The sequence below is a fragment of the Epargyreus clarus genome, unplaced genomic scaffold (genome assembly GCF_041222505.1).
Source record: "Epargyreus clarus isolate Ecla_fem2 unplaced genomic scaffold, WU_Ecla_fem_2.2 ptg000017l, whole genome shotgun sequence".
In the NCBI taxonomy this organism is placed as follows: Eukaryota; Metazoa; Arthropoda; class Insecta; order Lepidoptera; family Hesperiidae; genus Epargyreus; species Epargyreus clarus.
The window spans coordinates 10,018,215-10,042,573 of NW_027332225.1; the positions used below are offsets into that span (position 1 = coordinate 10,018,215).

Here is a 24,359-nt window from a genome sequence, read left to right on the forward strand (position 1 = left end):
GCCAGGCGGTGTGACGAGCGTCATACTGGCCAAGTAGAGACGAATAGCTCCGACGCTCCGAGCACGTCGAGTTTACTCTGCACTGGCCACGACGCTCCTCCATCTTCCGCTGGGTTATGTTATTGAAATGTACCCTCTATATAGTAATACTCTATGTTGAAATGATTACGCGTTTATTCTTGTGCGCTACGTTCACATACTCGTCATTGTTCAGCACAGAACACCTATACTGTTGTTCAGTAAGTTACTCGGCCGATTGTGCGCTATATCTAAATGTGGCAATGTAGATTTCAGGACAAACATAATGTATTTGATATGATAAGATTTTACGTTATAAATTTATATTAAAGAGTACAACTTAAGGGTAAAACAAAAATGAAAAGGCTGTATGACAAAAAACATTTGTCTACAAAGAAACCAAATATTAAAAGCAGATAAGCAATTAATCAATACTCAGTACAATTGAACAGCGACAGCAAAATTGACATTTGCATCGGCCTGTTGATTATAATATTCAATTTGGTGTGTTATTAGAAAACCGTGAAAATTTTTTCCCACTGCAATTGTTTAAATGTAAACCAAGGCATCATGGATGCAGAAACCAAAGGAGATATAATCCAATATGTTCCGTTTACGTCTTTTGTTCACCCTTCATTCTGGCATACTTTTACGGAGGATAAAGTGGATATATCCAGACTAAATGATGCATCGAAAGAAGTTTATGGGCGATTTTCTTATCGGGATGATATTAAGCCTGTTTTTGAAGTCGATGGTACATCGTTTAACTCGTACGTATATATTTTTATGATAATATACTATAATATGTATATTTTCGACGTAATAAAAATTTGGCGATCTACGATCTAATTTTGTATTGCTTTTAACCAACTTTAAAAATTTAAGGAGTTTCTCTGGTTTATATTTTTCATTCAAACACTAATATTACGAAATTCACAATTACAAAATATATATATTTTTTTTGTTGTCTAAAGTATTCATTGTTGTTCGAAATAGCAGGGAATATAGCTTTTAAAGAAGCAAACTTTTTCCAGTGAAGTCTACATTTACAGGGTAAGGTTGTCCCCCGACCGAGCATGCAGTAATGCAGTCCACCCTGTATATAATAAGTAGAGGCTTCCGCACATGGACATCTGTAATCCACCCCTAATAAGTCCTACCTGAGGCTAGCCACATCTTCATTGCTCGTACTGTCAAACTAAATCTTTGAATTCGGCTTCATTTGCCATCGGGAAAAAACATCTTCCGCTATAACTCTCCGTCCATTTTATACCCTCCAAACCGGAATACAGTAGAGCTTGTTATTAAGCAGAAATAAATGTCGCAGTGGTGAATTTAACCACAAAGGGTTTTACTTTTAAAGTTTGAACCAACAACTTAAAGAAGACAGATGGAAACTGTTGGATTTAGAAGGTGCAGTGCCAGCTAGAGTGACCTCAAATAGCCGAGGCCAAGTCCAGCCTTAGACCTCGAAGGGCTAGTGGATATATTTTTTATCATATGGTAAGTGGCTACTGCCGCCCATGGGCAAATGTAATCAACCCCAGATAGGATTAAATATTTCTACCTAGAGTCGGCCACGGGTGCGCCGCTATCCCTGAGGACTACGCTGGCTCGAAAAAGTATATCTCCCTTACCACATCCGTCAAACCAGAACACAGCAGTGCTCAATACTCTTGTTATGAGGCAAAAATAGGTATGGCCGTGGTGCCGCCGAAGTGGAATCACAAAGGGTTCTACCACAATCAAAATGGATTTCTAAAGTGTACAAATTTTCATAAATCTTTTAGGGAACCACAAGAAGAACCCTTTTACATCAATGTAGTGGGGACAATCATTAACAAGAACACTGTGGAGAGCTTCAAAGGGCTGGACAAAGCCCTATTTCTAAACAGCGTGGGTGATGTGGTCTGGCACAATATCAGACGTAAGACATGGATTGAGAACCCTGGTGTGTTACTCAATTTTGTCATTCTCTCATTTGCTGTAAGTATTTTGTTTTAAATTATAGTCTGCGCCGAACTATTAGTCCACTCTGAAGTTATTGTGCACAACTACAAGCATATATTCCATAGCAACATACAGGCCTACACAGCTATGAACCTATAGGCGAGAGCAGACAACGGACTGGTGCCAAAAGGGGTCCCGTGCTGTCTTCGTTCTGCTAATATTTACAATTTGCTATTCACAACTCGTTTTTATATTCAAAGCACACTAGCAGTTTAGCGTGGACGATACCTGCATCAATAAAGTTGTGATATTCTTATAATTGTGATATTCTAATTTAGTTTAAAATTTAATGGTGACTTGTTACAACAATGAAGGAAAACATGGTGACTATATTTCTTAGAGCTCTTTAAAATGTTCTTAAAGGCGTAAGAAATGTATCAATTTGCATTAGGTGCTTGTGGTGGATAACAACTTGAGCTCCTCTTACCCCGAGACGCATGTAAGACCAGCAATGAGGCAATAATGGGTTAATGACAACTTAAAAATTAACAAAGATTACTCCCCAAGAAAATAATAAAAAAAATCTTTCAATATCACACAACAGTTCTATATCAGATATTCTAGAATGAATCTAGTGCCAATAATTTTGTGTTTTATAATTTTCAGGATCTCAAAAAGTTCAACTATTACTACTGGTTTACATTCCCTTGTCCCAGCCAACCTACAGTGTACCTAGAGAAGAAACCAAAGAAAGCCAAAGGTTATTTCACTAAGACGGAACTTGAAAAAATAATTGACGGCTTTAAGGCCTTACCACAGAAGCAAAAATGCTTTTTCTTGATCATTCGAGAGGAATCTGACATTACAGTTGATCCTCTAGCGAAGCACATAGCCAAAAAGGATCCGAGTAAGGTTCTGGATATTGAAAAAACATATTTTGGATTTGCTGATCCGAGTAATGGGGAGAACCCAGGATGGCCACTGAGGATGCTGATAGCAGCGCTGTTGGAACATTATGAGATATTGCCCGGTAAAACTATTAGGGCACTATCCCTAAGAATGACCCCCAACTGGTCGATTGATAACAGCCTGTACTACAAGATCAAAGTGCCGGAGGTAAGTGAAAATTATTTTGAGATGTAAGAATTATGTTTAAAATTTCTTGTAGAGTGATAAACTATGTGTAATGTAATTTTGTCATATGTATTCTAGTTATTGACTTGGACAGTCGACACACCAGTCTGAGGTTCGATACCTGGTGATGCAGACATCTGAATGACAAATTTACATTTCAGTCTTAACTTTGGTATATTCGAATTTTAATCATATGTTAATAACCATACATTGTAATTAATGTATCATATATTGATTGCTAATCATATCAAAACCTCAAGTTATTGTATTATTTCAGGATGTGGAATACACTGAAAGTGCTGGCTGGATCGGCTGGGAGAGGAATGAGAAAGGAAACTTTGGCCCTCGCCTGGCAAATATGTCTGCCTCCATGGATCCTATGAAGTAAGTTTCGTCTCATATTTTTTATTAATAAATAAAAATTTCAAGTCTCTAGAGAGCTCTGTTACAGACGGACAGACAGCTGAGACCAGTCGACATCGAGTTAGTGCTAGGTCTGTAGCGGCGAGAGACGGACGTGTTGCAAGCGCTCAAATAGATTGCTTCCTTGACTTGATTGATTTGACTCCCGTGGTTGAACTTTAAGACATAACACTTAGGAATGATTTTTCTCATACATATTGGTTTTATTATAAAAGTGGTAGAACCCTCTGTGGTTCGACTCTGGCATCACCACACCTATTTCTGCCTGATAACAGTAGTGTTAAGCGCTGCTGTGTTCTGTTTGAAGGGTGTGGTAAGGGAGATGTACTTTTTTAGTTACCAGCTTAGTCCTCAGGGGTACATCTGTGGCCGATGACAGGTAGGAATCTAATCTTACCTGGGGTTGATTGCAGATGTCCAAGGGTGGTAATGGCCACTTACTAAAACTAACTAAAACGCTATAAAAATATATATATATAAAAAAATCTATGTATTATGTAATATATATAAAAAAAATCTATTTATTACCAATCTTCGTAGGTTAGCCGAGTCGTCGTCCGATCTGAACACGAGGCTGATGAAGTGGCGTCTGGTGCCAGAACTCGACGTGGAGATCATAAAGTCGACGAAATGCCTGCTGCTGGGCGCTGGCACTCTCGGGTGTCACGTGGCTCGCAACTTATTGGTAAGTTTTATTAACTTTTTTTTTTTACTAGATGCTATTGCACGCTGTCCCTGTGGACATTCACTCTCTAGTTTCTATACTCTAATGTCTCACTATATCCAAAAAATGATTTTAAAGTTTTGTATTTTGTTTGTTATTACAATTTTATACATTTCTTATCCACATTTTATCCAAAGGCTTTACAAGTAATCATGCTACCTTTAAATATGAAAATATCAAGATAATTCAGAGTCAATACAGCGCGAAGACTTCTTCAAATGAATAACAGAATACCTGTATTATCTTCAGGGTTAACCGAAACAAACATTTTATGTAATTCCAAACCAGTGTACGAAAATCGCTAACCTAACCTAACCTAACCTAATCTTATGAATTGAGAGTATTGAATTTAACAAAAGACTAATCTGTTCCCAGGCGTGGGGCTTCCGTCACATAACGTTTGTGGACAGCGGCACCGTGTCGTATTCGAACCCTACGCGGCAAGTGCTATACACTTACCTTGACTGCCTGGGTGGCGGCAGGAAGAAAGCTGAGGCGGCTGCGGAGAACTTGAAGGCGATCCTGCCTACTGTTGTGAGTTTTATTATTTTTTAACATAAAGCCCCGTTTAAGACTTTATGTTTGATCACGTATTGTTCTAGTATAGATAGGATACCTAGGAATTTTTAGGATTTTCTGAGCTTTTGTATAATCCCAATCTGTCCAATTATAATGTTTGCTGTTACCACAAATCTTATAACATTAACTAAATACTAAAAGAATATACGGTATAAGCCAAAAACTTTGGTTTTTCAGTAAGTTAGAAAAAGTAATATGATTTTTTCAACTATGTTAACGTTCAAACAGCGGCGGACTCGGGATGGGTCGTCGAAAAATGTCTCATAGTCCCTGAAAATTGTCAGTGAAACAAAATCCTACAATTTGAAGAATAATTTCAAGTTGCAAGTTGGCTCCGTATCTACGTATTCCTCTTATACATGCTTATATTTTTAATCGAAATATGTTACCTATGTTGTCAGAAATCCCACGGCATCATCACACATATCCCGATGCCTGGCCATCCGGTGGGAGACTCTATGAAGGACGAAATCCTCGCCAACATAAGGACCTTGAGCAAGGCGATTTCCGAACATGACGTCGTCTTCCTGCTGCTGGACTCGCGCGAAGCTAGATGGATGCCCACTCTCATTGCGGCGCAGCAGAAAAAGGTTAGTTTGGCATTATCATTAAAATATTTCTAAAACGCTTAATAGATATATCATAGTGATTTGATAATCTATATATATAAAAGAAAGTCGTGTTAGTTACTCCACTTATAACTCAAGAACGGCTGAACCGATTTGGCTCAAAATTGGTGGAGAGGTAGCTTAGAACCAGGAGACGGACATAGGATACTTTTTATCCCGTTCGACCGCGTTTCCTTGAAGTCATTTTATAACTCAAGAACGGTTGAACCGATTTAGCTGAAAATTGGTAAAGAGGTAGATTAGAACCAGGAAACGGACATAGGATACTTTTTATCCCGTTCGACCGCGTTTCCGTGAAGTCATTTTATAACTCAAGAACGGCTGAACCAATTTGACTGAAAATTAATCGAGAGGTAGCTTAGAAGCAGGAAAAGGACATAGGATATTTTTTATCCCGTTCGACCGCGTTTTCGTGAAGCATTTTATAACTCAACAACGGCTGAACCAATTTGACTGAAAATCGGTGGAGAGGTAGCTTAGAACCAGGAGACGGACATAGGATACTTTTTATCCTGTTCGACCGCGTTTCCGTGAATAAATAAGAGTTGAAAGTTTGTATTAAAGTCCCTCAGTTTTGATGCAAATCTATATGAAAATTGGTATTTGATAGGATTTCGATAGAAAGTAATTAAATATCTATTTTACGATATTTGCAAAATCAACCCTTAAGTTGGTTAAGTAGGGGTTGGAATTTTATATTAAAATCCGTTAATTTGGAAGCAAAAACTGTAAAAATTTGCATTTGGCTTTAGAAGACACTTCGTTTAGAAATCGGCAGATTTTGAAGCAAAGTCTATGAAAATTGGAATTTAGCTTTTTGATTCAAAGTAATAGAACACATTTTTCACCGTTTTTGGAAAATCAACCTTTAGGGTCGTTTAATCGGGTATGGAACTTTAATTTAATATCCGTTAATTTGGAGCACTAAGAAAATTATCATAAGACATAATGAAGCATCTGAGTCACTGTTTCTTTTTTTAGATCAACCCTTAAGACTGTTATAAATCGCCTTTCTATTTACACACCTGTTTCAGCATTTTTAGCTATTCAACAACCCGATTAGAGTACTATAAGTAAATAAACTTTCTTTAAAAAAAACCGTTATTGAAGTTATAGGTACTTCTTTTCGCGTGTTTGTAAAAAAAATAACAAAAAATACAACCGACTTCTATGTCACTACAAAGTAAAAAATAATTCGAACGAAATATATTGAGCGCCGACTTCAGAAATATGTACTAAACCAACATTTATTTGAATTATTTTTTACTATGTAGTGACATAGAAGTCGGTTGTATTTTTTGTTAAAATTTTTTTTACCCTTTTTAGTGATGACATAGTAACATTTATATTAATACAATATAAAATTGTATAAACGTGATCATGAATTAAGGTACGGTCTGAATTTACATTGATTGGAACCGCCCGCTCGCAGGGCGCTGCCGCGCCCTGCCCGCTTAGTTTTATATTGTCTTATGTGTTCCAACCTAACCTAACTAAATAGTCAATGATTTGCAATTTCATTAGAACCTCCTACACCAAATATCTTCAAACACGACTCAATTATTCCCATCGGTTGAGGAGTTACATATTTTGTCTTCGAGCCACATTATCAGACCCTTAAATAGTCAATGATGAACTGACTTTGCAATTTCGTTAGAACTTACACCAAATATCTTCAAACACAACTCAAATATCCCCATCGGTTGAGGAGTTACATATTTTGTCTCCGAGCCACATTATCAGACCCTTAAATAGTCAATGATGAACTGACTTTGTAATTTCATTAGAACCTACAATAAAAAATAACACAATAAAAAAATAATTATTAAAATCGGTTCACTAACGGCGGAGTAATTCGTGTACATACATAAAAAAAAGATACCGGCCGAATTGATAACCACCTCCTTTTTGAAGTCGGTAAAAAAATAACAGAGTGCAGAGAGGTAGAGTGAATTTTATTTAATTGTATTTTTTATTTTCCTGTTCTCCTGTGGCCATTTCCTAATATTTACCAGTAGTTTATGGACATAATACATAAATTACACGAGTGAAACCACGAGGTACAGATAGTCACTCATAATTAGGTGGTACGAAGTTCACCGGGTCATCTAGTTTGGTAATAAGTGTTACAACCATACCAACAGTGCCACCCATTTTGACAAAATTGAGTTATCTGTAGTCGAGCCCAGCACAGCAAATAGACCGCAAAATGTTACTTGAAATAAAATAAAATAAAATAAAGGAAATTATTAAATTTGTTTTGGGGGAATGAAAATTGATGTTTCGTGTATTCAGATATGTTAATAAAAAATATAAAAGGATATCTGATATTTTGCACGACAGTGCAGTAAATTATACCTGCTAGCTTTTGAACAAATCGTATTCATTCACCACATTCATTCAAGACGTTTACCAGTCTATAATTACTCGTTCCATTCCAGATCGTGATCAACGCAGCGCTGGGCTTCGACAGCTACCTGGTGATGCGGCACGGCATCGGGCTGGTGCCGCTGGACGAGCCCGGCGCCGTCAGCCGCGCCTACGTGCCCGGGGGGCAGCTGGGCTGCTACTTCTGCAATGACGTCACCGCGCCGGGGAACGTGAGTACCGACAGCCACCTGGTGATGCGGCACGGCATCGGGCTGGTGCCGCTGGACGAGCCCGGCGCCGTCAGCCGCGCCTACGTGCCCGGGGGGCAGCTGGGCTGCTACTTCTGCAATGACGTCACCGCGCCGGGGAACGTGAGTACCGACAGCCACCTGCTGATGCGGCACGGCATCGGGCTGGTGCCGCTGGACGAGCCCGGCGCCGTCAGCCGCGCCTACGTGCCCGGGGGGCAGCTGGGCTGCTACTTCTGCAATGACGTCACCGCGCCGGGGAACGTGAGTACCGACAGCCACCTGGTGATGCGGCACGGCATCGGGCTGGTGCCGCTGGACGAGCCCGGCGCCGTCAGCCGCGCCTACGTGCCCGGGGGGCAGCTGGGCTGCTACTTCTGCAATGACGTCACCGCGCCGGGGAACGTGACTACCGACAGCCACCTGGTGATGCGGCACGGCATCGGGCTAGTGCCCTTGAACGGTGATGAAGCCTAGCTGAAGTCGCTGACGAATGTTTAAATTGCGAGTACTGAGTACGCAAACTTGAACTAGACCACTTCATATTTGTGTAGAATCCGTGCCAAACTGCTATTCCTCTCCGAATATAAAAACGAGTCGCGTCGCAATAGCAAATTGTAGATAATATCTAGGGGATGAAGACAGTGCGGGAAAGGCACCCATCCGCTGCCCGTTCTCGCCCAAAGGGAGATAGCTGCGTTAGTGTGCCTTTACGTTGCTACAGAGTATATGCTTGTAGTTGTGTTCAACCGCATTGACTCTCTGACTGACACCTGCGCGGATTAACTTCAGAGCGGACTTGAAATTTGGCTCGGAATATATCTGCCTTCGCGAATATCCGTCGCTCCTCTTCCCCCTGTTTTTCATGTAATGTCTCTCTCTCTCTTTCTCCTCCTCTTTCCCTTCCCTCTCTTTTTTCACCCTACTTCTCCATGTATATGTTTATGCAATTATGTTGTATTTTATATTGTAGATATTTGCATCCATCCGTCTATCCCTCACTTTAACCATGCATGTATACCTCTACGTATTACATAGAATACGCTTGTTCGGACATATACAAGACTTTGTTTAAAATGACACACATATGAAACTTATAAAAAATAACGGAATTTGAAAGTAACAACGGTATGTTGTGCACAGTCGCAGAAGGAGCGCACGCTGGACCAGCAGTGCACGGTGTCGCGGCCCGGCGCGGCGGGCGTGGCGGCCGCGCTCGCCGTCGAGCTGCTCGCCGCGCTGCTGCAGCACCCGCTCAAGTATGTACACACTCTGTAAACACGCGTTTAAAGGTGGTAGAACCCTTTGCGGTTCGACTCCGGCGGCACCACCGCCACATCTATTTCTACCTAATAACAGCAGGTGGGCTGCATGCTCGTCTGCTACTTAAAAAAAAAAAAAAAAAACGCTCTCATCATCAACCCATTACTGTCCCACTGCTGGGCACGGGTCTCCTCTCAGAATGAGAAGGATTAGGCCATAGTCCACCGCGCTGGCCGAGTGCGTATTGGTAGACTTCGCATACCTTTAAGACTTTTATCTCACAGGTATGCAGGTTTCCTCACAATGTTTTCCTTCACCGTTTAAGCGGGTGATAATTAATTTCTAATACGCACATAAATTTGAAAATCAGAGGTGCGTGCCTGGGATTTGAACCTCGGACCCCTCGATCGAGAGGCCGCGTTTCTTAACCACTAGGCTATCACTGCCAACACGCTCTATTCCACTAAATAAAAATATTATTTATAAATGACGCTTTTTACACCACTACGAAACATAGGTTTTGAGCGTTTGTATGTATGTATCATTCTGTGGCACGCCACTGCCCAAACAGTTTGATAGATTTTAATAATAGAAATGCCATTGGATTCCTCTAAATTCCGAGAGGGATGTAGGCTACATTATTTCCCTTTTCAGTTAAATATCTTTGAACAGTCGGGATTTTTGGTGAAGGACAGATGCCAAACGCTATGTTAGATTTCGCCTCTACCACACTTCATTCTTTTAATCCATTCTACCCTACCACAATACATTCACAATAGCATACCAATTACCAAAAATACATAACTGCTGTATCTTACTAGGTTACTAGCTCATTAGTTATTTTAATTTATTTTCAACATCATTATTTTCATGTATTTTAAAGTAGACCCTACAACAATTTGTTACACATCATATTTATCTTCCAGGGCCGAAGCACCAGCCATATGCAACTTAAGCGAAGACTCCGAAAAAGACGCAGAGATAACCCAAGGCGAGCTCGGAGTGGTGCCGCACTCCATTAGAGGCTTCCTGCACTCCTACCAGACGGTGTTGCCAACTTGTGCGAAGTTCAAGCAATGCATCGCTTGCTCCGATGTGGTCATTAACGCCTATAAGCAACGCGGTACCGAGTTCCTGTTGAAAGTGCTGGACAGTGCCTCGCATCTCGAGGAGATCACCGGGTTGACTCAACTGCATCTGTCTGCGGAGATGACTGATGTAAGTATGACATATTAACAGTATTTTTTAAAGAGAGGTCAGAGGTCATTAATTCGGATTTAAGTCATTGTTACTTGTAACCTCTCCGTCATCAGTTAAAGTTAGAGAATCTCCCTTCCCTATGCTTACTTAAGTATTACTTGTGTAAGCATTGAAATTAGAATGTACTTAATTTTGAAATACACAGACAATAAATATTTATTTATGACGTGTACTTGTATGTAGCTTCAATGCAAAGATACAGACAAGGTATATGTATAGGAGATTTGCTTTAAAAGTATACTTTAAAACAAAAACTTTAAAATCACATAACTGGGTTGTAATGTCTGGTTGCAGGAATGACCAACCTAATTTTTTTGTTATATGACAACTAATTGGTTTTGTTTATTCATTTCGTTCAAATATTTTTCTTATAAGTATGTTTATTTATATTATTTATAATTTTTTCCAGGTACTAACATTTTCGGATGAGGATCAAGATCTCGAATAAAAAGAAAATTAAATGCATTCATTATTATGGCATTACTTATCCCAAGCTTTTAAATAATATTGGTGTACTCATTTTAAAATACATGTTTCAGTGTCTATGAGGGAGTATATTAAACATTAACTTTGATATTTCCTATTATATTGGTGTGTAGCTGTAATTTTAAAATCATATATTTGTCATTTGAAAATGTTTAGTAACACACATACCTTTATAAAAAAAAACTTAATCATACTAAAATCAACATTCCTTTTTACCAGTCCAGTTACTTATCTACACCTCAAAAACTATTAAAGTATTATATGACTACTTTGTCATTATCGTAGTTATATAGTTATTGTCAACATGACATATATGCCAACTCTGTCATCATCGTAGTTATAAAGTTATTGGCATCATCACTATTTACATGTTAAACGTCTAAAATACACTTCACTACCTCGAACAGTAAAGTTGAGTCAGTTTCTACCCTTAAATATGTATTTGAATTTCAAAGCTACATGATCATGTTTACGCACACTCATCAAATAACTATTCAAATAGAAATGTGTTATGCATTCAATTTGTTACAAGTAGAAAACTATAATAACCTGTGACTTTTTTCGTTCCTAAGCCAGTAATTGTAGTTGTGATGTTTCAATACTGCAGCTATATTATTCCATAATTATTATAATTATAATCTCACTTAGGCGACATTGGTATAGAGGATAATACAGGGAATGAGTCTTGCTAAATGGACTGATATCAGAAAGCAGAAGGCACAGATTCAGTCATAATATGGCAAATAGGAGAAACCAATGTCCGGATATGGATTTGTAAAGGCTGATAGGTGGATAGTTTGGATGGTAGAGAAGTATGAGCGTAGCTGAAGCCGGGAGGGGGAAGGGGGGAAATAAGGAAACATCTAGGATTATTACAGCCGTGGCCAGGCGAGGTTGTTTTACACATACATATGTTTTGCACATATATACAGGGTGAATCTCCATAAAGTGCACATATTGAAACAGGTAAAATTAAACCGCATTTTGTCGACAAAAAAAATATAAAAAAAATAAAAAATTTTTTTTTTTGGGTTTTACGACCTTTTGAATTTTTTTTGGGAATTGTGCACCTGAAGTAAATAAATCGCTATAACTTTTAAACTAAGAGGGTTATCAGGTTCAAACAAAAATAACAATGATTGCCAATGATAGGCCGTACTGATCCATGAAAAAAAAAAAAACAAAAAAAATCATCTTCCCAGGAAAAAAATGTCAGATTAGTGCAAAAAAGCACTTTTTTTAGGTAAAATTTTCAGTAATCATCAATTTCCTCAAAATAATCTAGGTATTTTATTTTTTTATTATTGTTTAATGCAATTCTACGTCGTATTAGCTTTCAAACACTAAAAACACCACGCCTCTAACTCAAGTATAAAGTTTGCTAGGAACGTTTCAAAAACGATACTCATGACGCGACGCACGTTCGCCCTAATAAAACTGGTATAGTCCGACCCATAATTAGATGTCCAAAATATAAACAAAGAAAACTATCAAAAATATGTTTCAATGGTAAATTCATGGTAGTTTCTTATTTTTGACGATATTAAAGTGATAAAACAGTAATAAAATAAATCTTTAATAATTAAAAAAAAACACTAGTTTGTATTAAAAATGTTATTTATTACCAACACCCTTAAAAACTGCCTTTGTTTAAGCGCTCGTAGGAAACTTTATACTTAAGTTAGAGGCATGCTTTTTTTAGTGTTTGAAAGCTAATACGACGTAGAATTACTTAAATAATAAAAATAAAATAAAAAGCCTAGATTATTTTGAGGAAATTCACGATTACTGAAATTTAACCTAAAAAAATTGCTTTTTTCACACTAATCTGACTATTTTTTTCTGGGAAGATAAACTTTTTTGTTTTTTTTTTTTCATGGATCAGTACGGCCTATAATTGGCATTTATTGTAATTTTTGTTTGAACATGATAACTCTTTTAGTTCAAAAGTTATAGCGATTTATTTACTTTAGGTGCACAATTCCAAAAAAAAAACTTCAAAAGGTCGTAAAATCCAAAAAAAAATTTTTTTATTATTTTTTTTATTTTTTTTGTCGACAAAATGCGGTTTAATTTTACCTGTTTCAATATGTGCACTTTATGGAGATTCACCCTGTATACAAGGGGGCTTAGATACCTATCTATCTACGTCATGTGTAGTGGCATAATGGACTCTGACCGCTTTCTAAAGCAAAAGTCTGCTAAAAATATCTTCCTATAATATTATAAATCTCACAAAGGACAATCCCGGCCACGGCGAAACCCATTTAAGGTTCAGTTTTAGGTCTCAAGGTAGGAAACATGTATAGCCAACTTCAGATAGGACTACAATCCTATCTGGGATTGATTAGAGATATCTATCAATTACCATTTATCATCTGATGAACTGAACCTCACTTTTTATATTATGTTGTGCTATTTGCGTTGTGTATATTTTGCATATTATTATTTTGTAGTATCTAAACATAGTAATTGAGCTTTAAATGTACCTAATTAAAGTGTTACTGTAATTTAAGTGGGCATTATGCGTTTTCTAAATGTATATAAAATATACTTTTATTTTATTTTTCATATTATTATTATTATGAATTGTGATAAAATTGTATGTATATTGTGCATTATTTTGTCTATGTTAACTTTTCCAAACTTTATAAGGCATCGAAATTTTTTGGGATACCTCTAAAGTCCGCCATTTTGAAAACAATATAAGGGATACGTCATTCCTGTGTGTGGCGCCAAATGATAAAAAAGTTGATATTGTACTGATTACAATCGATAAGTCTTCATTGATAAAATGTTGTAACTATTTGTGCCCGCCATTTTGAAGAATGATTTTCAAAATGGCGGACCTTATACCTATGCCAGATTCCATACAAAATGTTCAAAACCCTTTAGTTATATCCTAAAAATTATAATTTAATACATTATGTATTTTCATGTGTATTTTATGCTCAATTAATTAACTATTTAACTAATTAGTTAAAAGACAAAATATTACTTATAAAGTATATTATGTGAGCCAAAAATATATCTATCTTTGTGGTCTATTTATAATCGTATAAATACAATTCTTAGTAGAAGAGTATATATTAATCAACAATATTTTATTCAATGTTTAAATTAAGATAAATCTAATAAATGTAGGTAATATATCTATGTGTTTTAAATTATTATGATGTAAATTCTGCACATTGAAAAACGGTCTAATATTGTATTTGATGCTTGTACTTTGTAAAAATTTCTACCAGTTGCATATTATTCTGCAAAATATAGAACCATTTTCGATATATGATAGACAGACGGATGACTTACGGTAAATGCGATAGGATGCGATGACGTCATATATCACTAATTAAAAATGTGCTATTTCTTTCACTGATTTATACTTATCTTGGAGCCATAAATAAATTATAGTCCACCGTAAAACTGCTAGTCCGCTCTGAATTTAGAATCGCGTCGCCATAGCAAATTGTATGACTACACCTGCTCGCAACAACTTCAGAGCGGACTAGCAGTTTAGCGCGGACTATACCAGTCAATTTATATTTTGATCTCTTACTCTTCACTGTTTATACTATTTAAGTGCTACTGTCAGTTAAAAATGCGTTATTTTATTGGTGATAGCCTATATTTAATAATCAATTGTATAGTCTGTATGTATGCATTTACTTTTGATTATAAAGTTAATTTGACGAAAGAAAAATGTATATTGATTTTTCTTTCATTAGTATATATTTATTTGCGCAAAACATACTCACTACTAAAAAGTGTTTCATTTAATAATTTTATATTGATATTATGAATGTATAATTCATATTTTCGTATAATTAAGTAATTTCAACAGCTACTATTAACCATTTTAAACTACAATTTGTCAGATATAAGTAAATTAGTGCAATATTGTTCCATGCTATTTTGAGCCAGTATATTATAGTAATGTAATAAGTGTAATTTCTTTACAAATTCTGTTATTAAATGTGAAATAAATGTGGACTGTTATTTTACTTGCCCTTACAATAAAGCAGATCTTACCTATTGCGGCTTAATAGATAAAGTCAAAAAGGCAGGGAAATAGACATGGCAACTCCCGTTTGTTTTGAAGCTTTTTTTCTATTTTTAATATTAGTTAATAAGCGGCTGCCATTATACTCAGTATGTATAATCTCTGAAAAATTTCAAGTGTGCCTATAACGGTTCCAGAGATAGAGAGACCTATGACAGACTGACAAACAGCGGAGGTTTAATAATAGGGTTCTGTTATTACGCCTTTGGTACGGAACCCTAAAAAATATACTTTGTACTATTCCGAATTATTAAAGAAATCTAAAACAAACCAATTAAAATCGACAAACTATTTTAATCCATAAGTAATTACAACTAAGGGCTCATAGTCATTTGAATGGCAGGTGTTGGGTAGCTTTTAGGGTTGGCGATCTTCTTGACCGGCTTCGGTGGTTTGATCTTCCTGCCGTGTCTGCCGTCCTTTCGCTTCCACAACCCTGAGCGTGGACGGTTACCGAGCCATCTGTTGCGTTGTGGGGAGCCTATGGGTGTGTCTCCGTGCAGTACGTTTGACAGGCGACCTGAAGACACGATGATAATTATAATTATATATTTCATTACCATTAAGGATTACCAAGAAAACATACGGTATATTTTCTTGGTAAACCTGAACAAAACAATGTCAGTGAATGGTAGAAAATTGGGAAATATGGCCTTAAAATTTCTATAATGCTTACAATGCTTAGTAACTTAATTAATCCATAAAAAATCGATCAGCCGCGTGGTTGCGGCCAAAAGCAGTATTTCTTCCAATCCTATAGTAAAACTGAATATACTAAAGTCTCGTATTGCGAAAGGCACGCGACAGCAACGCGATACACAGCAGCAAATTAGAAGCTCCTGTCTAATTTATATTTCCACACATGTAAATATATGCCACAACGAAAACCTTAATAACGTCGCAGCATCCTAACTAATATTATAAATGGGAATGTGAGCTTCTTTGCTACACTTTAACGCCTCAATTACATGACCGTTTGTCATGAAATTTTATATACACGTTAGGGATTCAGAAAAGAACACAGGGTACCTTTATCATGAAAAGAAGTACCGTACCGGAGGAATATTCGAATTCAAATTCAAATCTCATTTATTCAAAATTGATTCATATAGAATACTTTTTGAAAGTCAACAAACTATCACCGCTTCGGAAGGTATTTCGCTATGGAGAAGAAGCGGCGCAAGAAACTCCATACGTGTAAATAAAATAGATAAAAAACTATGACCACGAGCGAAGCCGCGTGTAAAAGCTCGTTTAATTATACAAGTCTACGCACCCACAACAGCCATGCAGTGTTGGTCAAAGCTGAATAGCCGCTTAGAAGGCATTTGTACAATAACGCGATCGTCCTGTCTCCTCATAATTGTGCCGCTCGTACCAGCAGCGTGGATGTAGAGACCACCTCTACCTGCAAAGAAATAGGTAATTATGTACTTCATACACCTAATACCAATATTATTATTATCGTTGATTGTGTAACTTCTGAAGAAGTTGACCTATTGAGGCCACATTGATTTGAAAGTGGTAGGACTCTCTGTGGTTCGACTCCCAACAATATCACCGCCACTCTTATTTTTGCGTAATAACAGCAGCGTTTAGTACTGCTATGTTCTGATTCATCATCAACAACCCATTACTGTCCCACTGCTGGGCACGGGTCTCCTCTCATAATGAGAAGGATTAGGCCATAGTCCACAGCGCTGGCCTAGTGCGTATTGGTAGACTTCACATACCTTTGGGATTTTTTTTTTATAAATCTCTCAGGTATGGAGGTTTCCTCACGATGTTTTCCTTCACAGTTTAGCAAGTGATAATTCATTTCTAATACGCACATAACTTTGAAAAATCAGAGGTGCGTGCCTGGGATTCGAACCTCGGACCCCTCGGTCGAGAAGACGAGTTTCCTAAGCACTAGGCTATCACTGCTATTTTTTTGTTCTGATTGGTAAGAGATTTTTTTCTGAGGACTCCATTTCTGCCTAATAACAGCAGCGTTAGACAATTTTTTCTGAGGATTTCCAGCATATTATCAGAGGTAGCGCGGCTTCATTACGCGGCGCGGCGAGGTAATGTGGCTTCATTAAAATTAACGAAATGTGAATTGGAAGTTTTTTTTTTTGTTTGTATAAAGTACCAAGTTATAGGTACTTTATATTAATTACGATCTAGCCTAATTTAAGACTAATGAGTAATTCTATGCTAACTTAAACTGCTAAATACTCATATAATGAAGGTGGCGTCCTCTGACACTGCACTTCTTTGTTTTAACACATAAGGGAGTAGACACATTGTTCTTGTGTTCTATTATGTTCACTTATCAATTGGATATTGAATTGGAAGTAACTTAATTAAAATTTAATTTTGAAATCTTACTTTTTATGCCAATCGAAATGGCTGTGCAATACTATTGTATTATAGTTATAGTAATATTATTACTCACCTGGATCCCTCTCAATACAATGTACTATTGTCCCCGTAGGGAGAGCGCCTAAGACATATGCATCACCTTCATTCGCTCTCACTGAAAAAACAAACAATTACCTATTAGTACTAACAATCTTTCAATGAAAAACAATTCTGCAACTAACCTCTACACTCTTGTGTGTGTTATGTGTATACTAAGTATGAACATCATTGTATGTGTGAGTAATGATTTAATAATATGATTGACTGAAGGAAAAGACTAGTTTTGAAGATATGTGTTATTTTTTTTCAAGATGATCTCGTTCCATTCCCGGCTAGAAAAGTTGATGTTTAAATAAACTAATGATACAGTTTTTATCCAAACCGATCTCGTAACTCGTTATTTTGCATATCTTTAAAGAATTCGTTTGTCAATTCTGTTATGCCTTATGGGTAAGATAAAATATTTAACATAAGCAAAATTTTATGATTAAAAATTTATCAAATATATATTAGAAAATCTTTTAATTTTACGGTACCAGGTATCCTAGGTAAATGGCGAGATGTTTTGATAATATCGCCAGCCTTCATATTCTCTGTTGCCAGTATGTACTTCAGTTTGTCTCCAACGGCTACCAGGGCTATGTGAGCTGTTCTGCATCCATCTTCCATTATCTGGCGTGAATACAAGAAAAGTGACATTCCATTTAGGATATTATTTTGACTTAAGTAAAATTTACCCCAAAATTAAGAGTAATACAGTAAGAGATCATATAAAAATAGAACATTAAACCTATTTTTTTATCTATTTTTCTATTGAAGTATTTTTCTATTGAGTTAACAAACATGTTATAAACATGTACATGGTAAGTAATTACCATATATTGTCATAGTCGTAGAACAAAGACAGATTTGACAAAAATGCGAAATTCACCTTTTATCATAGTTGGATAACATATTGTCTAAATATTCTTACTGCATTACAGAAAAAATTCCATGTAGTTTAGTTTTCAAATTAATCAGTCGGTATAATGACGGATTTGAAATGCGCTCATAGTAAAATGACGTTTGTGAATAACTTTAAATGGCTGCCCTGTAAAGTTTGGTATTTGATAAATCCAACTTCTACAATTATGACAATATGTACGTAGGGGGCATGTCTTCTATGGGAAGTTGAAATAGGGGAATGAGCAATCACAGTTTAAGCCTAGGGATGGGTCCATCATCAAGATCAATCAATGCGTGTGTAATCACTCCTATTCGATTCGTAATTTGTTACAGATGCCCTAAGAACATTTGAACACAAATTTATTGATATAATCATGTATTTTTCTTGTAACATCTTGGGCAAAAAGTTACAAATGATGAATTTAAGTCTTAGAGGATCATTTGCCAATCAACCACTGACAATGGTGATATGGTGCAGTTGTATATATAAAACAACACTAGACTTTTAACAATTTTTTCAAACAACAAGTAAGTATTAATCTAAACATTAAAATATATATAAATATAACTTAGAATATATTTCCTATCTTGAGACATTTTTTTTAATTTACCTGGATGACTTTTTCTTCCTGTGGTGGTCCTTCCGTAGGCCCATCTCTCACCCATTGTATCCAGTGGTACTTGTGCTTGATTCCACCACCAATGCCCTTAGCTACCACCCGCCCTGGTAAAGTAGAAAGGTTATAAAGATTGTTTAATAAAGAAACACAAAAAGTACTTCAGCTAGAACTTAGCTAGAAATAGGTATAGTGGTGATACCTTCCCGGTCAAACCATTCTGGTTTTACCACTTTTTGACTGCTTTGAATGTTTTTGTTACTGTATTATGTGTCTAAAAATGACAATACAATTCATCATTTGAATCCCCTTGGCAAGGATGAAATCCAGAACTTAAATATGCCCAGATATATATTTATATTATGTATTTACATACAATGTATTTACATTTGCGGAAATCTACTTTTTAATAATCATATTCTAAATGAAAATCTCTTGTTTTTTTTTAGTAAGTTAGGAAATAACCTGTAACGGGATCTCGGCCAGCGAGATTCGTGACCTCCAAAGGCTTAACAGTATACTCCTCAGGGAAATGAACTATTCTTCGGTAACTTTTACCAAAGCCAGGCTTTGGTTTCACAACACTAGGCTTACTAGCAAAGTTTACCACACTCGTACATATCGCTCTTCTACTTATTAATGTAGGTGTTATTGTTAGGCTTGCAAATAGCCTATTTAAAGCCATTTCTTTATTTTAGCGATGTTTCTATTGATATTAATACATAACCTACAAATTTTCTTGCTTAATTAAATGTCAAAGTCAAACTGACAAATCTGACGTTCAATTTAGAAAGACATTTGCATTATCGGTTCAACATTGATAACATTAATTGAAACTAGATGTAAGCAATGGAATGACTTTTCGTTATGTATTTTAGTAATATATTTAAATAATTTGTTTGTGTTTATATTATATTTATGTATACTTTGTTTAAGTATAAATGATAGTTACTATGTATAACGTTATCTTTTGCCTTCTTAGCGTCATTAAAAAAGAACGCAGAAGACGACCCCTAGCGGCAATTTTCTGATAAAAATATATCGTGAATGTGGCGTGTGTTGTTTGTAATATCGTGAGTCGTAAATAAAAATGCACTGAATGAACTAGTAATTGTAGTTATAAGTGTTCTTCATGTGTGTTAAAACGGTACTCTACCAAGGAGCCTTCTGTAAATAATAATATCTGGACGTTAAAAGTGATTTACTTTTGGTATTTTGTCATATGTTGCACGCCTGCCTTGGGGACTTGATGAGGACAAAAAAATAATCACCAATTCCGATGTTAAATTGATAATGCAGTAAGTTTTGTGTTGTTATTTCTGGATATTCATTATAATGGTGGATACTACGTTCAAATTAACATAGGTTCGTGCCGATTTATGCATTCTTAATGTGCAGGTTACTTATATTTCTTTGCGTACAATCCACGGCTTTTACTCGTATCTCGTAATCATTGGCGAGTGACGATTAATAACAAACAATTAGCAGATCTTCGGGTTCGTTCATTGCACATGAGTTATATATTTTCTGTGATGTTATTATAATGATATATTTTTTGTTACAGAAATAGACACAAGCAGTCTTCCGGCACGTTATTGCGCTTTCTCGTGACAATGCGGTGCCTTATGTGTGAATGTATTTTCTAAACTAGCTACTTTAGTCATAACTTCTCATGATGGTCATTAGAGCTGGAGCGGAATAGAATCATAATGAGTCACAATCTGGCTGGTATGCCCTCTTACAGGCTGCCCGGTCCAGGATTAGGACCTCCGGATTTCAAGCCACCCATGGACACACCCACACCACCAGCACCGGCGCCAAGTAATCCAAAGAAACGTAGAAAAACATCAAATGCCAACAATGCCTTAACTCCACAACCTCCCCCTACTGCCCAAGACTTACTACCACCCCCTTTAACTGGTTATGGTGATACTATCGTGGCTTCCAACCCTTTTGACGATTCTCCTTCTACAGTATCACACAATGGCCCTATGATGAGCCAAAACGGGCCTATGATGAGTCAAAATGGCCCTATGGGAATGATGGGACCGATGCACAGTATGGGTGGGCCTCCAATGAGACATATGAGCCCTTTACCACACAATATGAGTCCAATGAGCCAGCAAATGCCACCTAGAGGAGGAATCAGCCCAATGGGTAACATGAGTCCAATGGGACATATGGGTGGAATGTCCCCCATGGGAGGCCCTAATATGGGAATGAGCAACCACAGTATAGGCCCAGGTATGGGTCCAACATCAAGATCAATGGGAAGTCCGATGAGTCCAATGAATTCAATGCCAATGGGTTCACCAATGTCATCAGGTCCTATGGGTAGTCCTATGAATATGGGATCAATGGCTGGCAGTCACATGAGCAACAGCCCTATGGGTCCACCAATGCACAGTCCATTAGGAGCAGGATCCATGAATGGACCTATGAATGGACCCATGGGAGGTGGAGGCCCAGGTATGAATGTTCCTCGTATGAATGGACCTATGGGTCCGAGCTGTTCGAATGGTTCAATGGGCCCCAGTAGTTCTATAATGTCTCCAAGTCCTATGCAGAGTGGTGGAATGGGTCCTGGCCATTGTGGTCCTATGAGACATGGAAGTCCAATGGGTTCAGGAATGGGAAGTGGTCCAATGGGTGGTAACGGACCTATGACGTCAATGGGTCCTGGACCACCTTATTCAGGTAGTCACATGGGGCATGGTGGTCCTATGGGTATGGGAGGGAGCGGTTCAATGGGCATGGGGCCTGGACCAGGAAACATGGGTAACTGTGGTCCATTGGCTGGGATGAGTGGAATGGCGATGGGTGGCCCAGGTGGGCAAGGAGTTGGGCCAATGAGTCAAGGAATGGGTATGTTTGGTCCAAAGCCCATGCCAGTTAGTGCAGGGAAAGTGTACCCTCCCGACCAACCAATGGTGTTCAACCCCCAAAACCCGAATGCACCACCAATCTACCCCTGTGGGGTGTGCCACAAGGAGGTACACGATAATGATCAAGCTATCCTCTGTGAATCGGGTTGCAACTTTTGGTTTCATAGGTAAGTTTATTTTTTTTATTATTTATTCTCACTGCACAATTAGTTACTTTTAGGCTACATTTTCAAAGCAGATTTTTTTATACTGTTCCAATGGGATACTCAAAGAGTAATATAATAAAAATTCCTGTAAATAGCAGAAGTAAGCTATTGCCGAATTAGACTAGACTAGAAGTTGAAAGTGTTTAAAGCTAATTTTTATTTGTATTTATCTAGGATACTTCAAGAGTAACAATAAAATCGAAATTCCTGATTATAATTCATCAGAAAATAAGCTATTCCCAAAATTAATAGAAGCAAACAAAAATTTTAAAACCTAATTTTTATGTTTATATAAGAGTACAATAAGGTATGAATTCCGTTTAACTACTACAATGTTATTCTTTCCATATTTATCTAGTTACTTGTCTCAGTTTTTATAAGATGTTGCCTTCTGCAAATATGAATATGCAAATGAGAATTTTACATATGTAGCGACGTCATGTACAAATCTACATATTGTGGAGGTTCGAATATTTGTAACTGAAGGCTGCTGAAAATTTACAATATTTACAGAGTAAACGTCTCGGTTATTTTATGTTTCCTATCAAGTGTTTTACATATTTTTTGTTTCAAAATTATATTTCTCTGCAAAGAGATGTGATGTGTTCTATAGACAATGTTAATATTGGTGAAATAAAAACTATATGGAGTTGCACTATAAAAGAGAATTATTTTATTTAATCTCAAGCAAAATCTAATAACCATACTATTTTCCTAAAAATTATTGCTTAACTTACCTGTAGAAGAAAATAAATAAATAAAAAAAACATTAAACATGATTATTTCTCAAATAATTTTCAATTAATTTATATCCTTCAATTCCATCTTTCATTTATGAATTACGAAAAAATTTAAATAACACATACTCCTTACATGGAGATAAGAAACTAAATGAAGTCTAAAAGCACTTTGTTTACAGAGATATAAAAAATGTCCTTTAGTGGTAAGAAGCTCCGCCTCAATACGGGCGGTCCATGGTTCGTATCCCAGGCATGTTTCACAGTTACGTGTTACTAAAAATTAATTAACTCTTGCTTCGAAAAACATCGTGAGTTACCCAAATCCCCAAAATATTAATATAATTTCCTATTTAATTTTTTTGAAGATCACCTTAAAAGGTTGAAGAAACAAGCAATGTGTAATATAGTGCGTATTCTATCAATTTCCAGGGGCTGTACCGGGTTGACGGAGCCAGCTTTCCAGCTCCTGACTGCGGAGGTGTACGCGGAGTGGGTTTGTGACAAGTGCCTGCATTCAAAAAACATACCCCTCGTGAAGTTCAAACCGTAGCGCCGCGCCACGCCCTCGCCAATCCTGCCTGAACTGTGAACTGTTCATTACTGCTAGTGGTGTGCCGTATCCGTATCCGCGGATATCCGATGGGAAAATCCGGGTCCGTTATTTCAGCGGATCTTTTACTTCGTTGTATTGTTTGTTTTTTAGTTTATTTGTATAGACACTTGAACAAAAACAGGATTAAAATCAAACAAGTCACTTAACTAACGTAAAGCTGGACGTGCATTGCATCGACCATTGGTATAAGGTCAATCGCACCAACACCGGCGACGTAAATTCAGATCCGTATCCGTATTTTCGGATTTGCATCAATGATCTGTATCCGCGGATAGATTTAAAACCGGCACATCTTATTACTACTCATCACAAGTATTTATTTCAATGTATCGTGGACTAATTCACATCGATTAATTATTTATTCAAATTGATTGGGTTAAAATTTTGGTACGATCTCAAGAGTATAGTTAGACATTGTTGAAGATTGCAAACTGGGGGTCTACCACCATCTTTTAAAAACCATCATAGTTCAGGAAAGTTTTATTTCAATATTGCATCAACATTATTTTGTTTCGTACCATGACTTCCTTAAAACAGTATTGCTTTATTTCTGCCGAGAGATGTAAAAAATTAGTAATTTGTCTATCCAAGAGGAAACGAGAAGTCGAAACTAGTGTCATCTCTTTCGCACCACGGTCTTGATTTCCTGCAAAAAAAAGAATGAATAATTTCTGCCGACATAATACAAAACTGCTTATTGTAATATTATAAAAACAATCATACTTTAACGAGGTCGTGGTACGAAATTTCAATGTATGATTAAAATAATCTCTTACAAGATGGTAGTAACCCCCCTGGTA

At 36.9% G+C, this 24,359-nt stretch overlaps 3 protein-coding genes across 3 annotated transcripts; 2 read left to right on the forward strand and 1 right to left on the reverse strand.

Annotated features, from left to right (window-relative positions):
• Positions 1-435: 435 nt before the first annotated feature.
• Positions 436-12,003, forward strand: Atg7 (Autophagy-related 7). The gene is made up of 11 exons (XM_073082404.1): positions 436-788; positions 1,809-2,004; positions 2,635-3,084; positions 3,380-3,486; positions 4,066-4,210; positions 4,625-4,783; positions 5,230-5,418; positions 7,899-8,057; positions 9,219-9,334; positions 10,265-10,556; positions 11,008-12,003. The coding sequence occupies exons 1-11, from the start codon at positions 589-591 to the stop codon at positions 11,044-11,046; spliced, it is 2,052 nt and encodes a 683-aa protein (XP_072938505.1). The 5' UTR covers positions 436-588; the 3' UTR covers positions 11,047-12,003.
• Positions 12,004-15,421: 3,418 nt separating this feature from the next.
• Positions 15,422-19,882, reverse strand: mRpL2 (mitochondrial ribosomal protein L2). Its single transcript, XM_073082403.1, has 6 exons — positions 19,581-19,882; positions 19,110-19,222; positions 18,090-18,225; positions 17,588-17,668; positions 16,424-16,555; positions 15,422-15,667 (listed from the first exon to the last, which is right to left on the reverse strand). The coding sequence occupies exons 1-6, from the start codon at positions 19,798-19,800 to the stop codon at positions 15,462-15,464; spliced, it is 888 nt and encodes a 295-aa protein (XP_072938504.1). The 5' UTR covers positions 19,801-19,882; the 3' UTR covers positions 15,422-15,461.
• A 251-nt stretch (positions 19,883-20,133) lies between these two features.
• LOC140749299 (uncharacterized) lies at positions 20,134-24,141 on the forward strand. The gene is made up of 3 exons (XM_073082365.1): positions 20,134-20,413; positions 20,680-22,167; positions 23,376-24,141. Exons 2-3 carry the CDS (start codon positions 20,825-20,827, stop codon positions 23,494-23,496), a joined length of 1,464 nt encoding a protein of 487 aa, XP_072938466.1. The 5' UTR covers positions 20,134-20,413; positions 20,680-20,824; the 3' UTR covers positions 23,497-24,141.
• Positions 24,142-24,359: the final 218 nt, after the last annotated feature.